This window comes from Toxotes jaculatrix, chromosome 13 (genome assembly GCF_017976425.1).
Source record: "Toxotes jaculatrix isolate fToxJac2 chromosome 13, fToxJac2.pri, whole genome shotgun sequence".
Taxonomy (NCBI): domain Eukaryota; kingdom Metazoa; phylum Chordata; class Actinopteri; family Toxotidae; genus Toxotes; species Toxotes jaculatrix.
In genome coordinates, this window is record NC_054406.1 from 14,868,312 (window position 1) to 14,885,537 (window position 17,226).

Here is a 17,226-nt window from a genome sequence, read left to right on the forward strand (position 1 = left end):
TTTCTCCTCAGCAACACACAAAAACACAGTCAAACCAGATTAAATCACTGAGAGAACTTGTGCACAGCGCATCCTGAATAATGCGAGTTCTGCTTCTGGTTTGATTGCCAGTGGAGGTCTTTACTAGATGAAATTGTGAAGTACTGCCTGTCCTGCTCTGGTCTGATTGCCCTGATTGCAATGGAAGTGAAATCCCGTGTAGCACTGGCTCTCCCCTGCTTGGCCGCTGTCCGTCCCCTAATCCACTGCTACACTGCTAACCCAGACAAGTTGAATTTATTTAAAAGATTAGAGGCCACTGTCTGAAAGTGGCCCACATTAATTGCATTACTTAAATATGCTGTTTTTAATTGTGGAATGTCATTTAGTCACTTTAAAATTCAAACATAAGTAACTGAATCAATTTATTAATTAAGTCAGTGTTCGGATTGGTCCATATTTGTCCAATGATTTAAAAATGCTCTTTACTGCAGATAACATGCTACTGGCCTGTAGCAGATGGACAAGGCAGCAAAGTCTGGCGTTATAGTCTTGACCAGAATGCAGACAGCCAACATATCTGCTAGCTTCACAGTGCATTACCTATAGCTAGGCTTCCTGACTGTGTAATACTGTGCATTGTGTCTTGACTGCCAAAGAAGATTAAAGTGTAGTCCTTCATTTGGACAGTGGGGAAGCCTCTAGGCTAACCTCTCTGAACCCAATGATAGTTTAAGAGATTGGATCACAGGAATATGGCACCACTGTCCATACATAGCATTCTACTAATCCCAGTCAATGATGGAAGGACGTGTTTGAGGATATACTGTTAAATGAAAAATTATTGAGCCCAACTTCACTGGGGACACAAAAGTGGAGCCACTACTGTCTAAATGTCAGTGTAACAGCATGAGGTGTAGTTAGTTGGCTTCAGGTGGTAAGCCTTAGATCTCTGTTATTGGACCAGACCTCAACACACTGCTTAAAGGTTGATGGAAAAGGAGTTTTTATGACAAGTAGCATTTAAAAGTTTGAGTAGACTCTTTGAGAAGTCTATACTGTGCACAGATCAGAGCACAGGTACAGGGCAAGTGGCCTTTTAGCCTTTAAACTCTTTATTTTAGATAGCTGTTTGTTGTGGGAAATAAATTGTGCTTGTTGTTTGAATGGATCAGATTCACCGAGCTGGACCTCACATAGCCCCTTTCAGGAAGCTCCCAGAAAGAAGCGCAGGGAAAGCAGCTTTGCGCTGAGGTGGGATGGTTAATCAAATGTACATTTGCAAAACCAATCAGTTAGTCCTCATCCTTAAAGTCTTTCCTATCGATTCCGTCATGGAAGAAACGGTCCCAGATGGGGCTAAACCTCACAGTTACCACAGAGCTTTTATGTACAACAATGGCTACATACATATGTACATTCAAAGTAAAGTAAATCTTTCTGTGTGTTGTCATGTTGTGACTGCTTTTGCAGACACATCTTTGTGTATGTGTTCATTCATTTCAACAGATATAAACACATACACAAATACAAACACTGCACTACCTAAATGTTTGTGTGTGTACTCCAAGTATTTTTGTACTCACATTTACACTATGTAAACGTGTGGTTCATATTGTTTTTGTGTCTCAGCATAAGGTGTAGGTGTTGTTTTGGCTTCGTCCTTTGTTATTTAATGGTTGTTTAAGTGTCATTAGTTATTTCAAGTGCAGTTCAGTGTGCATAATAATTGTGTCACAATTACGTGTTCAATTAGCATTTTGTGTATGTCTGTGTGAGAACTTTGTGAGTTTGTGTGAATTTTCAGTCAGTCAGTGTTTACTGATGTACACCCCCCCCCCCAAAAAAAAAACCACAAAATGGAAAAATACAAGAGAAGCAAGAGGAACATTTTCCTTCCCTGTCGGTGCATATGCTAATCTTGTTTTTATGCAAATGTGCCAACACGATTTGTATGTCTAAGTGCCTCATTTTCCATTCTGTGTCGATATTAATATCCTCAGCCGCTCCTTTGATGGGATATTGGTTGCTGTGTTATGTTCCATTTATTATTTCTTCCCCCCCCCCCCCACTTCTCTGATGTTTCTCTGACGTGGTTCTGGGGGGGGGTGTAGGGGCACTCCAGGGACTGCCTGAATGGGATCACACCAAATTCAAGTAGACTGGGGATGTGGGGGCGGCAGCAAAGAGATATACAAGTGTTTAATGAACTGGATGTGATTGACTTTTTTAAAGAATAATTTTCTGGGGTATAATCTAAATGCTTGTTTGATTTGTTAATCTCTTTACTGCTGGATTGAAGCCCTGTCTACCCCTGGTCTGATGGGAAGTTCTAAACAAATATAAAGTATAGTACACACGGGCAGACACACAAACACAAGCGTTTTGATTGCAGCTCAGGATTACTGTTTGTACTGTGATTGGACTTTTAATTCAGTCAGTAAAATGACAGTTTAAACTACTATAGAATCTAAAATGAAGCAACTCCAATTTCACAGCTCATGCATACAAGCATGAGCTCTGTCTTTAAACCCTGCTGTTCAGAACACGACTGCCAGTCACACAAATGTCCTGATTTGTCTGGAAGATCTGCAATTGAAATGTTTTTAACCAACATCCCCTATTCTGTTTCATATTCTTTTACTCACAACCACAAATATACAAGGCACACACAGGCATAAGTGAACACACACACACACACACACGCACGCACGCACACAGTTTCTGCCAGAGTGTCCTGAGGTGGGGAGAGTGCAGTCTGCATACTTAATTCAGTACTGTAGATGGGTTTGCCAGAATTCTCCATTCTGTTTTTTATTTGTATTTGTGAATAAGTTAAGACATAGAAGTTTGGATGTGTTATTAGTGTGAGTGGGGGTGGATTTGTCTGTGGGCATTTTTCTGCGTGTGTGTGTGTGTGTGTGAGAGAGAGAGAGAGAGAGTGAGAGTGAGTGTGAGTGTGAGAGAGTCTGCACGAGTTAGCAAACATCAAAGAAAAGTAGCTTGGACAGAAAGCCAATGAAGTGAAAATGGACATTTTTTTTCTCCTCGTTTTTTTCATGGTTAAAACTCCTAAATTAAGGTGATACAGATAATCAATTTCAAGTAATGGTCTGGCTCTTGACAAAGCAAACAAGGCGGTAATTGGTCCGGCAAATTAACTTTTTTGGGTCGGAGGGGGGCAGTGGGGTTTGGAATATGCACTGAAGTATAAGGCTTTCATGCCCCAAAGCGTGCAAAGTGAAGAAGTAGCCCTGCTTCTGTTCTATTTAGCTTCTGCTCATTTGCCATAGATTCAGTGACATTTACAACATGGAGTGGAACAATGGTGCATTATGAATACAGTATGTCCAGGTCAGTGCGTAGTCAAACACTTCAACACCACACTTCTAGTAATCATTCAAGCAAGAGACAGAGGGTGCATTCAAGGATTCAGTCATGAACTCCTGGCAGACCCATGCAGATGGTGAACACACAAACTTAAACATACACACACACACACACACACTCTCATACAGCGTTTAAAAAAAAAAAAAAAAAAAAGAAATCCAGTGTTTTGACCCCAGATGAAATTGCTGGTAATGATGGTAATCCTTAGGATGAACATAAGACATGTATCCTATTATGAACTATGCATTAAAAAGATAGAAATGAGAAATTATCAGACTATACATCATTACATCAACTATACATCATTAGATCATACAGAATACATCATTAAATGTAAATATATTTCATAATCGCATACCTCATTACTACATAATTATTCTGGTTGGTGCTGTGAGTGAGCGTGTGTTTGTCTGCATATGTTAAAATAAACAAGGGTGATCATGAACATTTTGTCTGCTCTTGTCTGAGCTTGCTTGCATTTGCATCAGAAACCCAGGCCAGTATAAGGGAGTCCGTGTGCTTTCTTTTCTGTGCATCACATTTTTTTTTCTCTCAAAGATGAAAAGCTGGAGTTCATGAACTTGTTCACGATTTTGTGACCGAGCGTTACAAGACACAGTTCTGTCACTTTGTTGTTTGATTAGCAATGAACAGTTTTTTTTTTTTTTTCTGCGCTTGCTGCTGTAAACATGCTCTTTTCCACCTCCCTCTGTGACTGCAACCCTGATGGCAATAAACTCCCTTTTAATGTTCACAGCTGAACTGAAGGACTTGCTGTATTATGTTAATGTAGTTGTTGTTGTCAACATAGACAATATATTTGATATAATTGCCCTGTACTGCTTTCTTTATGACTGAAAATATCACCTGATGGCCAATATTTACCTGGACACCTGTAGTTGGTGTAAAACACTCCTAATTCTATTATCTGAAGACGCTGTTGTCATGTTTTTTTCCTCTTTAACATGCTTATCTGCTCCTTCACTCTGTTACTCTTGTTCCCATCTCCAACTGATATTTTCTCCTGTTAATGTGTCTTAGTCCAAAAGCTGCTTCAAGCTTGATTTTATAGGCTAATTGATTGGCTTTGCACAGTCAGACTTCACATGCACTTGTACTGAGTTTGAGAGATGGGAGATTCGATTTGGATGAATAAGTAATGCCTTACAAGCAATTCTGTAGTGTTATTGTAAAAAAAAAAAAAAAAAAAAAAGAAAAGGCGAAATAGCAGAACTCAGATTGAAGCTTTTTTTTTTTTTTAGCCTTTCTCTGCTTGTTATTGTGGAATCTGTTTGCCTCCGTCTCCTGAGAAGGTTTTGCAATTTGGAATGAGATACCCCCAAGAAATGTGCTTGCACTTTGAGGATGCCAGTTATATTTTATTATTACCATGATTTATTCAATTTATTATTTTGGAAATAAGTCTTGCTTCATGTTTGATACCAAAATATGTAGGCTGACATACTTCAGCTCACTACATCAGCCATTACATGCATTAAAAATATCACCTTTCATATCAGCTTCACAGGCAAAGCTGTCTCAGTGCAGTGCACTAAATTGCAATTTCAGAGCTCAATAAATTAATCAACTAATTAATTTAATTAAAGTGGGATTGGTTATTTTTGACTACAGTTCTACTGACAAATTCCCAAATGAATGTCATCTCCAATATTATTTAAAGTTCAGAATTGGATTGCAACAGCAATTTGGAGCTGTAATCCACTAACATGGTCTGTAAGCCACTATCTGGTGATTTGCTAAATCAGGTTGCATCATTAAAATGCAAGAAATGTCTTAAAGAGCCAGTTAAGACTTAAGTTAAGTGTGTAAATCTGCTGTTTGGAAACATCTGCAGCACCATCAGGTCAAAAGCAATCAATGGTGTAACACAGCTTCCTAGCAGTTTTAGGGGCCAAATGATTGGTTGATCTTATTAGATTAGCAACCTAATATTAGCTTTGTTAGTTGGTTCTGTTAGCTACGCTACAGCCACATCTGGCAGTAAGCATGTGTAAATATTTATTAACAACTAATTTCTTTGTAAGAACAACTTTATGTGGTGCAGCCCCATTTAAATTTAGTGAAATGTAAATCTCTACTTGGTACACACTTTTGTAATAACTAGGCTAAGTTTGAATTTAAGAACAGCTGGTGCAAACGGCTCCAGTTCAGCAAGACCCACAAATGAGCTTACTTGAAAAAGCATTTCATTAAAGATAAAAAAAAAAAAAGACACAGACGCTCCTCATTGGATACAGACCTGATGCTCTTTTTCCTCTTGCAACATATAGCTGCTTTGTACAGCAGCTTAAAGATACACTGATGCCATGTTTTGCAGAATTTAAGGATATCTCACTATTTACCATCTCTCCATATTCCTGTACTTTAATACCATCGTTTTCTCCCTCTCTCTCAGCCTTCTACTCCTGCTCCTCCGAGCCTTCCTTCACAGAGTAGACTTAATTATTTATCGCTATGATTTATTTAGCTTTGCTCAACACAGGACCAGCAATCTTCATCCTGCTGTCTCTAACTTTTCTCTCTCCCACTCCCTCCCTCTCTCTATATCTTACTTTCTATCTTTCTTCCAGCATCTCTCCAAATCTGCTACTCTCTTTTTCCTCCATCTCTTTCAACATAGCTTAATCTCCTCTGGCCTCTCACTGAACATTTCAAAATAACCTTCTCCTTTTCTCTGCCTCTGTTTTTTCATTCAGTATTCTTTCAAACTTTATGAATTCTTTTCCTACTTCTTTCAAATAAGTTTATAATCTATTTTTTGTCATGTTCATCTGTTTTCACTTTTCAATCAATGCTGTCATTCATCTTTTGCTTCTTTGAAGTCCCTTCTTAAATATTTCTTTTGCGTTCTTTTCCCTCTAGTCCCACGTCAAGACATCTCCAAATGATTTTGGCAGTTATCTTGTGCACGTGTGTGTGCATATGTTTGTGTGCATATGTGTGTGTCTTCTCTTAAACGTCATGTGGGTGACATAACTGAAACACAGGTAGACATGAAAGTGCTAAAGCGCTCAGTAAAGCAGCAGTCATGAAGTCACATTCATTCTGCAAGGTTTTTGTGCAACTCTGCTGCTCGTTTATGCTACTTTGAATTATTTCAACTTCATCTGAAAATGGGATGAGATGTGCAATAAAAGAGGAAAGAAAGGGGAAATAAGACGGGAAAACATGTTTAATGCTTTGAAGTGTTTGGAGTCAACGTTGTCCTTGGATCCTTTGGTTCACTCTATATAATACCTGAAAGCTCTGATCATTTCACAGTGAAACTTTCCGCATTCATTTCCTAGTCGTGACTCGAGCTGCATGACTTGAAATGCCAGTGTCCATTCCTAACCTCCATTTTCGCTCATGTAGTAACATATAAATGCAGATTCATTCTCAGCGTTTTCTTTTCCTTTGGAACCGGAATGTTTTCTGGAGGTTTAAAGGCCACCTCCTTTACGTTTTTTAAGGAATGTTCTCATTCTCATTTAATCTCTCATGTTTCTCTCATTCTCTAACCCTCTTGCCTGCGATGGGACACTCCATCCTCCCCCCTTTCCCTTCCCCTTCCTTCCTTCCCTCCCTCCCTCCCTCCCTCCCTCCCTCATTTCTCATCCCTATGTTGTGTGTGTTCGTGCATTGTGTTTGTGGGTGTTTGCAGTGCATGGGCTGTGGGAGGAGTGGTCGTCATGGAGTCTGTGCTCTGTGACCTGTGGGCGGGGCTCCAGGACGCGAACCAGGAAATGTGTGAACGGAGGTGGGGCCGTGGCTTGTGGACGGCCCGAGATTCAGACCAAACTCTGCAACATAGCAGTGTGTCCTGGTTAGTACCATCCCCATTTACATGATACACCCAGTCTATCGCTCTTTGTCTCTCTGCCTATTCAAGCATGACTCTGCCTTCTTCTTGTTCCATAAAAGTCACAGGAATCAAAGCCAAACAGGTTACTGCCACATCTCTTGAACTTACATGCATGTGCAGTCATATTTTGTGTTCTTCCATTATTGCTCTTGCAATTACCAAATCTCTCTCCTCTCACAACATATCACGTAAACCATAATTACAAGAAGCTGAGACTGTTCATGTCAGCCTTCCATTATTCTAAGTCTAGGATATTGGTCATTTCTGACAACTATGAAATCTTACATTTGGCAAAAAGGACCTAAAAAGTGTGAACACACTGGTGTACGCAAAAATGGTTGCAAACCCACCATCGTTGGCAATGACACCCAAGTAAAATTTTAGATTTGAGCATGACCTAGAATCAGTTCAGCAATTAAATCACTGTATTTGACTGATATAATGTGTTCACAAACTCTTCATCGCCAGAAATTTGCTCATGTATTTATTTATTTTGTTGTTTTTCTGTTGTTATTTATTTTTTTGCCACGTTTGCAGCCTGGCTCTATGGATTGTCATGTCAGTCAGTCCATCAGTCGACCACTTTGGTCCTGGCAGTTGAATTCATGCCCGTGACCTTCAGTCAAGACATTTGTGGTCCCCAGAGGATGAACCCTAATGACTTTGGTGATCCCTGACTTCTCTTGTAGCACCACCATGTGCTTGAAACACTGAATGAATAGTAATAACTGGTGATCCTTAACCTTTCCTCTGGCCTTATTATCGTTTAGTGATAACTGGCAAATGTTATTTATGCCAACATGCTAGAAATAATACTATAAACATGTTAAATATTGTCCTGCTCAAGATCATAATGTCATTTAGCATTCAGCATTCAGCATTTAACTCAGTTCACCCTCATAAAGCCTCCCTAAGCCATCAGAATGGCTGTTTACTCTTAATCTTTTTTCTATTCACTGTCTGATATTGTACAAAGGAGCAACAAGCTGTTTATTTTTGCCTGGTTTCATTTGTTAATGAACTGTAACAAATGTGGCAGACGTAACAATGCAAATAACTAATGAGTAGCAGGGTAGATATTCCACTTGGGCTGATTCATGAACCCTTTCAACTTGGAATATCAGGAGCTTTTCTACTGTTCTTCCCGTTCTGTTGTCACAGAGTGAATGCAGTGTAGCCTCCATCTTTCCTGCCTGCTCTTCCTCATTGCTTTAAGTTTGTCTGTGATGAAGATGGAACTGATTGATTGCTGAGCAGACCTGCAGTGGGGCTCTTCAGCTATTGTCTCCGAGATTGCCTATTAGGCCTATACCTTGTCAAGAGCAGCAATAAGTCGGCGGTGCAGCCCCATCTAATTCTTGTGTCGAGAGTAAGGCAGGACTTTATTCCAATCTGGCTTCGACTGTCCAGCTGAAACATCTTCATCAGGCTGCCATTGGAGTGGAATAGGAACGAACAGTGATTGAAGACTCAGTGGGGCAGACTCTGAGGGGCAGGTTTGACCAACAATGACTGTAGAGGAAATTTCTAGATAGAAACTTCATATTGTCTCTTAGAATGTAAATACTAAGATGTACTCTCTCTGGCACAAAGGAAACGCCTTTGGTATTGTAAAACTGAAAGTATACTTTGGGCATATGCACTGACTCTGTGCAATTTTAATTTAGTATTACAAGTCTGCCTTTAGGAAACCACTTACTTTGAAAGCACTGACATTAGAAAGGAATATTCATTTCAGTGATTTAATTTGTCTGGTGCTTTCTCTGTTGGCAAAATATAAATGGTTTCTGCACCACGTTGGAATAATGGCATTAATGGACACACAGACACTAAAACACAAGACAGTTTGTAGCAACACTGGTGGCTGCTTTCTGAATAATAACCTTTTTTTTCCTGAATTGATTTCAATCAGAGTGTGTGTGCTTGTGTAGTATGTGATAATTCACAGCCTAAATAATTATCACAGGGTACGGGCTTTTTATTTATTATAAGGCAAAAAAAATCCTGTATCATTTTCTCCTGGTCTGTGGATGCACACTGCCTTTACATTATGTGAATGCTGCTGGTGTGTGTCTGGGCTAGAGCCCTTTCGAGTCCTCACTCTCCCTACTGGCTAATTTTTCTTTTTTTTTTATGTCTTTCAAAGCAGGGGTTTTATAAGGTTAATATTTAAATAAAACAAAACTGTCCCCATTGCCAGACAAAGAGTCTGCAAAGTTATGTCTCAAAAAGGGAGGAATAGGAAGACGTCGTAATCTAAAGTATGGCCTCCGGGATGTTTTGCCATGCTGTTTTGGGAACAGTCATGGAAAAAGAGGGTTTGGGAGAAAGGGTAGGTTCTTCCTTCAAGGGCCTTAAGGAAATCTGTGTATGTGTGTGTTCATACAGTTTATGTGTTTGTGTTTGTGTTTGTGTGTGTGTGTGTGTGTGTGTGTGTGTGTGTGTTTGTGTGTGTGTGTGTGTGTGTGTGTGTGTGTGTGTGTGTGTGTGTGTGTGTGTGTGTGAGAATCTATCACAACAGACTCAGCGTGCTTTTGGGAGTTCAAAGGCAATGGTCCTTTGAAATGATGAATACCAGCATAGGCTCTTTGCCAGAAACATCCATGCATAAAGAATAGAGCTTTGATGGATCTCATCTATATGTGTATGTGTCAGTGTGCTTGTGTGTGCTGCAGTGCATGCTTGGGAATGTGCCTCAGAGATTTGATATCATTGCAGATATTCTGTTGAATGTATACTATACCGTGCAACATAATCTATATAATCTATACTACAATATGCTCGACCACTATAGATTTACATTTACTTAAACTGGACTCTTCACACTTGCTCATCGCTCATGTAGACACATGCTAAGCTAACATATAAAAAAAAATGCATGCACATGTGGGCAGAGCTGCAAATGTTAATATGACAGCTGTAGCATCACGTAAAGACAATCAACAGGCTAAGAGTAAAATCAGCAGAAATGTCATACATGAATAATTAATTTGATCATATCAGACCTTTTAGAGCCAACGTCAAGAACTAAAAAGGCACTCATGTGTAGGCAGAGAGCTGGCTGGAAATTGCCTTTAACTTCCCTGACACCTACATTTTTTTTTTTATCTCACAATATAAATAGTCAGTTCATAGCCAAGTGTTTGCAGGGACTGATGGCGATGTCTGAATTCCAGGCATATTGATATTTTGTGGTTTTGGCAAGATAACAGCTTCCTTCCACTGAGCTGCCATGCTATGCTCCTACTTTATTACAATCAATGTAAATATGCTTTTTTTATATGTTTGTTTGTCGACATGGTGCCTTTTCTGACCCAGCTGGGAACTGTCTTTCCATAAACGTACTATAGCTTTCCTAGCGTAGAAGCAATATTGTTCCTGATTGAAGTTTTTGGGATTACAGATTTTGCTGTAAAGGCATTTTCTTTTCTACACAAACACCCTTTATGTATTCATGATATTTCTGTGTGTGACTGTGCATGCCCATGTGTTTGAGAAGCAAGTGTTGTCACAATGATAGAGGAAGATAAAGATTCTAAATGTTCTGGTTTGTTTGTCATTTAAATGCATTTTTAGATTTAGGGCTTTAATTGCACAGGATCGGGCCTGGGAAATGTCACGTTCACATTTAAATTCTGGTTGTCATCTCCAACACAGTGTTAGCCCCAGATAGCTGGAACAGTGTATGAGTCGCACACAGCGTGATTGACCACATTACCAAGGAGAGCTGGCAATGTTTTCCCTTTTGGGAGAACCAGACAAATACATTTACAGCACTCTACTTCACTTTCTCTGCTGCTTAAAGCCCCATTGTGTAGAATGTATGCCTCAATATATCATTTTCAGCCGAAACAAGGACAGTTATCACTTTGAATTGCTTTTCTTCTTAATATAGAAACAGACAGGCTACTGTACAGTCCTACAGCATATACACTATAGCTGTGTCTGGTATCTAGTATTCATCTGTTGTAGTCTGAAGACAGCCTTTGTGTCAGTTCAATTGTTTTGTTAGTATTAACCAAACTTTAATTTTTTCTACATATTGTATATGCATGTGGGAAATAATCAAATGTAATTTGCTTTTGTAACTACAAAGGCAAACATTTCTTTTCAGCATATTCTATGAGAACTGATCAAAATTTCAATTTTTAGTACATTTGGAGACAAATGTGTTCTCATCAAATCATTGTTCAGAATTAAAATTTCTTCTGTCGTAAAATATAACAAGCAAAAACAATTCAAAGCATAGCTCAAGTCCACATCAGTAATCCAACTGGAGGCAAAACATGAGTTGTTTCTTTTTTTTTTTTTTTTGTCAACATAACTGGCACTTCTGCCAAAAGAGCGAGGCATTGGATTGTTCCTCATTTTAAAGGATTACCTCCAGCAATATGTGTTTGTGTGACAGTAGCAGAGAAAGCGCAAACAATTTATTTGAGGATAACAATCAACTATTCAGTGCAGGTTTAATTAATGTGTAAATCAAACCACGACTGGCGTGACAGTGTTACAATAGAAACCACTGTTACAAAATGGCTTTTTTCGTGTTTACAGCTGCTCGGAATATTCAAGTGGAGTAATTATACTGTTGGACAGGAGCAACACAGACGCATTATCAAGGTTGTGTTGACCGTTCAGCACAGGAGTATGCTTTTGCTGGCATATTGTCAAAGATGTCAAAGGACAGAATTAGTGTGTTTTTGAAAGCATGAATGTTTTTTTTCTCATCTACAAGATTTTGGCAATTTTTGGGGGGCAAAATTTGGATAAATGGAGGCAGAAGATGTTTTCTTTCAGTCAGAAATGCACACATTTAGCGACACACAGAAGCTCTCTCAAGCTGGGCAGACTAGACCTGCACCTAAAATAAAAACATTAATATATGAACCTGTGTATTGTTTGAATAGCTTAGTACTGAGTGAACAATAAAAAGGTATGTTTATACATGGCACTTGGATCAGTTTAATATAAAATACAATTTTATAAAATATAGGGGGGTAGGGGGTCCCTGCTCCATCTCTCCATCAGTTTCGGGGTCCATGGCCTGAAAAATTTTGAAGACCCCTGGTTAGTAATAGTTTACTAACCAGGGGTCTTCTTTTTTTTTTGCATTTTGGATATTTTATTTGACAACTCAATTAGTCCAACAACACTCCTTTATTAAAGGAGACAGTGGGGGCTTTGATTACACCGGTGCATGTCATCAGGCTTTCGTTAAGCTGTTTGGTATTCATGCGTTGTCTGACAGGCGGTGCTTATATTGAAAATATGTTGTTGGTTTTTTTTATCTATTTCTGCACAAACACCAGTCAAGAGTTGAAATTGTGCCTTTCTAATAACACTGTGAATGAAAATCCAACTGACTGTACTCTGTTTGAACTCTTTTAAACAAAGCATGAAAGGAGTTGTAATCAGCTGTTTCATAACAGATTGAAATATTTAAATAAAGTCCATAGAACCATGAAGTGTGTTATGTTTGTTTGTTGCTATTTAGGGAAAACCAAATAGCCTCTGTAATTTATTTGTTCCGTCTTAACTCATTCTGTATTCTGTTTTCTTGTAGCCTACTCACTTTCTCTGCCCTGTCTCTTTTCTTCCTCTGCACCTTTCTTTTCCCTTACATCCTCTTTCCTTTTTTTTTCAAAAATCTGGATCAATTTATCCTGATTTCCCTGTGTCTCTTTAAATCTTGCTCATTCCAATTTCATCCATTCCCCTGTCTCTCTTTATCTACGTCCATCTCTCTCCCTGTGTCCAGTGGAGGGCCAGTGGTTGGAGTGGGGGCCGTGGTCGAAATGCAGTGTGACTTGTAACACGGGAACCCAGCAGAGACAGAGGCGCTGCAGTGCATCGGTGCACGGCTGGGCCGAATGTAAGGGCCCCCATCAGGAGAGCAGAGAATGCACCAACCCTTCATGCAGCGGTAAGGCACACAAATGAATGCTTAGTATTCACACTTGCATGCTCTCAAATACCATTATGCAAACATGGAACATGCATTATCTAAAGGCATCTGCATGGTCTTTTCTGATTTGCCTTTTACATACATGCAATTTATGGGTTGGGACCCAGTTTGGCTTGCGAGTGTGTTCATCCAGGGTCCTGGAGGACAAAAACACTACTGTGTTTTAATGAACCTTGGTACCAGAACAGGCTCATATTGCCTTAATTTGTGTTCCACTCTAAAAAATAGAAAAAGTATGGAAGCCGCTGCCTTAGAGTTATAATTTAAATTTGCTGTCCATCAACAACCCCCATATTTTTTCACCTTACATGCCAGTCTTGGTCCATTCCACTCTTCCTTCCCTTTCCCTAATCTTCACTGGTGGTGCTTTGCTGCTGTTCTAGGTGGAGGTAACTGGGGCAGCTGGAACCACTGGAGTCTCTGCAGCAAGACGTGTGACTCGGGTTGGCAGCGTCGCTTCAGGATGTGCGAGGGAACTGGTGTACAGGGTTACCCCTGCGATGGCTCAGGAGAGGAGGTCCGGTCCTGCAATGAGAAGAAGTGCCCTGGTTAGTGAGGAAGAACCCATACTATATATTCTTATTCATGTCTGAAAAGTCTGTGATACACTTGTTAGACAGACTCCTTTTAGAAAAGGAGTGTTGGTAAACTTCTATGTGTGCCCAATCTGCACATGAATAGTATTTGTCAGGCAGAATGGAAGTGATTCACACCACAGCCAAAGGCTTCCATCGCAATTTTAGAACCGCACTCTTCTCATCTTTATCTGTCTCTTGTCTGTCTCCCTGTCAATTCACATAACCATCCATTTTTACCTCTTCATTGATTTTTGCATGTCCTTCCTTTTATCCTCTCTGTTTACTTGTGAGTTACTCCATTTGTCCAGTTTTATGGAAAAGATCGAGCGCCACTGGGAAAATCACATATTTTGCTGATTTTTTAAAGTGAAAAGAAGTAAATACAACCCCTGACAACAGACAGACACTAAAATGAGTCTTTCTTCAAATGTTAATGCACTGTTACTCTGTGAAAAAAATACAAAACCAGTTGCCTATACAGAAGTTTAGACACCCTGCTTCTTGTTAAACACACTAAACTTCATTAACTTATTAGGCCTGAATTTAACTGTCACTACTTGTAAGGTGGGTCACATTAGGAACTGTGAGCTCATGACATTTCCAGAGCTGATAAATTCTCTTCAGAACTTGTGATAACACTCAGCAACCATGGGCTCTTCTAAGTAACTGATTGAGAATCTGAAATGAAGCTAATTGATGCCTGCAAAGTAGGACAAGCTATAAAAAGTCAAGACAATGGAAAACCAAGAATACTTGCAGATAAAACTGCTGGGTAGAAAGGCAAAGGGGTTCTATTCACTCTTCACTTTAAAAACAAAGAAAACATGGGTATCCAAACTTTTACTTTTTACTTTCGCTCTATCTCTCCTCTTTAATATTGTTTTTATTGCACTAATCTCGTTTGTTTTCTCTTGCTTGCTTTATTTCTCACTGTGTTTCTCTGCCTGGTTGAAGGCAAGATGTTCAGTGACGATTTGTCAGTCTCAGCCACTTGTTGCGATTTGTCAGAGTGTCAGCCACTGCAGGAAACAGTGTGATTTAATAAGCATGTCTCTTGACTGAAGCTGAGTGTGCACGTGGCTATGCAAGTGTACTTTCTGTACAAGCCTCAATGCTACATGTATACGTGCTTGCATTGAGCTCTGACTACGAATGATAAATGTTTGAGTGCAGCTTCCGCCGCGACCCCTTTGTTCTGAGTGGCTCTCAAGCCTCTTTTACACAAGATGAGGATCTCGTCTGTTGGCATTGCAGGGGAACATCATATCGTATTTTCTCTTTTTTCTGTGTGTGTGTGTCTCTCTCTTTGCTCTCCGTCCTTCTTCATCTCTCTGCTTTGCCTCTGCCAACACTCATCTGCCCCCTCGGAATATCTTCAGAGCACTCTCCCTCGTTTTTTCATCAGGGTTATGAAAGAGAGGGAGGGGGGAAACAGATGAATAAAGAGAGGGGGTAAGATGAAGAGGGAATGAGATACTGTACTGAGGCAGTGACACTGACAGAGAGCACTGAGCAATGTACAAGGGAATAAGATTGGGAGCTGCTGCAGGAGAACATTGATTTGAATCTTGTTTTTGTGGTTTTCTGTCTCCCTGTTTTTTTGTTTTGCTTTTTTTTTTTCTCTGGCTATGTGTGTGTCTGTGGGAGTGTGTGTGCGTGGTGATTTTTCTTTTTCTGTGAGCCTGCTACACTGTGCTTCATTTCACTTTTCCTATGTGATATTCTCACCTTCTCCTACAGCTCCTCATGAGATTTGCAAAGACGAGCACCTTCTCTCTATGTCGTGGAAGAGAGCCTCAGCTGGAGAAACTGTCTACAACAAGTGTCCAACTAACGCCACTGGTCAGTCACATGATCGGCCTTAAGCTAAAATTGCTATCTGTTAGCCGTTAGCATGTTTTAATCATGGACTGTGTGAATTTGTTTGATCGCCCTTGGTCGGTAATTTTAATTACTTTTAATGAATTATTACATTGTTACACAAAACAACCGTGATCCAAACTATAGATAAACTATAGATAAGATACAAGATACCAGCCATAAGCAGGCAGTAGCTCATCAAAATAGCTTGGCTTTAGCAGCATTCCTATTTTTATGAATATTCCTCTTCTAGCTTTGATGTACAGAGAATATCTCAAACTCATACATTAACCAGAATCTTCTCTTAATTAGTACAGCAGACGTGTCTTGTTTGAATGCAGTCAAACCTTGTTTGTGTAGTACTTATCACTATAATCTTAATCAAAACTGCAGTTTCTCAAACAGCGGGCTAACAGACTTTTTCTTTTAACTTCCACGGAAAAAAGGACAAGCCTTGATTTCTTTAGACACTTTCTTCTTCATAATTTAAGCCAAGAGCAAGTGTGGTTCAGAATGACTGTAATACTGTATAAATGTGTGTTTCTACATCTTTCAAACTATGGCGCTGGCTCAGACATCAAAATATGCCTGTTTGAATCAGATAGCCTGCCAGTAAACCATTATAGCTTCAAGAATATTACATTTGAGCTAAGTCAGTGTATCAAATTTAATTAACAGATGGGCTTTACAGTTTATTTATGTCAGTGTACTACTCATAAAAAGGCAGAGCCAGACTTAAGCCTGTGCATATTTATTTGGTTAGGGAAAAGGTTTTGTCTTAGTAAAGTACTTTGGCAGTGGTTTGGCAGTAGTTTATCTCCAGCCTCCCAGACTAAAACAGCCATCAGGTGTTTGCTGTTAAACTCTGTAGAGTTTAGCAGCAAACACAAACACAAATTAAATATTTGGTGGTTGTAACAATCCTAAATACTATTTTTCTCCAAGAAATGAACAAACTTGACCTTTGTTTAAATTGTTTCATAAGTGGAACTGTGAGACATTTGCAATGGTTTCACTGCGTCTATTAAAATTCACTGAGCAGACACCCTGTGTTCTACCCTGACTTTATGATAAATGGAAAACACCTCTTGGTTTCAGAGTTCAAACAAGATATTTATGTGTTTTGTGGCAGTTGCATATTTAGGAAGTATGAACGTCTTTCTCCGTAGAGCCTGATCCATGTTTCTGCATCATGTAAACAGTCTGCAGTACAGACACTAGTAATACTGTTGGTGATGATGAGTCCCTGGGCGGATTTCATTTCTAAATTTGCTGAATTCCATATAATGTGTTTGTGTCACTCTCATTTCTTCTAGGATCTGCTAGTCGTCGTTGCATGCTGGACAATAATGGAGTTGCTTTCTGGGGTCCTCCGAGCTTCGCCAGATGCGTCTCACTTGAATATAGATATTTACATTTATCTGTAAGTTTCCTTACAAATAAGTACCCCCAAACTGAGAAACTCTTTCTACAAAGTATATATTTCCATCACCTTCAGCAAGAAGAAAAAAAAGAAGCATTTATTCCTCTGGATTACATCATTTGAGCCAGTTAGTTGCAGCACCATTTCTAAGTCACCTTCATCAAAC

General features: G+C 39.5%; 1 protein-coding gene across 1 annotated transcript in view; it reads left to right on the plus strand.

Annotated features, from left to right (window-relative positions):
- adgrb2 (adhesion G protein-coupled receptor B2) overlaps positions 1 to 17,226 on the plus strand; it is a 133,746-nt gene that overhangs the window by 38,078 nt on the left and 78,442 nt on the right. Inside the window, exons 4-8 of the mRNA XM_041053130.1 lie at positions 7,034 to 7,195; positions 12,993 to 13,157; positions 13,583 to 13,747; positions 15,518 to 15,619; positions 16,954 to 17,060. Coding sequence (XP_040909064.1) covers positions 7,034 to 7,195; positions 12,993 to 13,157; positions 13,583 to 13,747; positions 15,518 to 15,619; positions 16,954 to 17,060 — 701 coding nt within the window. The remainder of the gene's footprint in view (positions 1 to 7,033; positions 7,196 to 12,992; positions 13,158 to 13,582; positions 13,748 to 15,517; positions 15,620 to 16,953; positions 17,061 to 17,226) is intronic.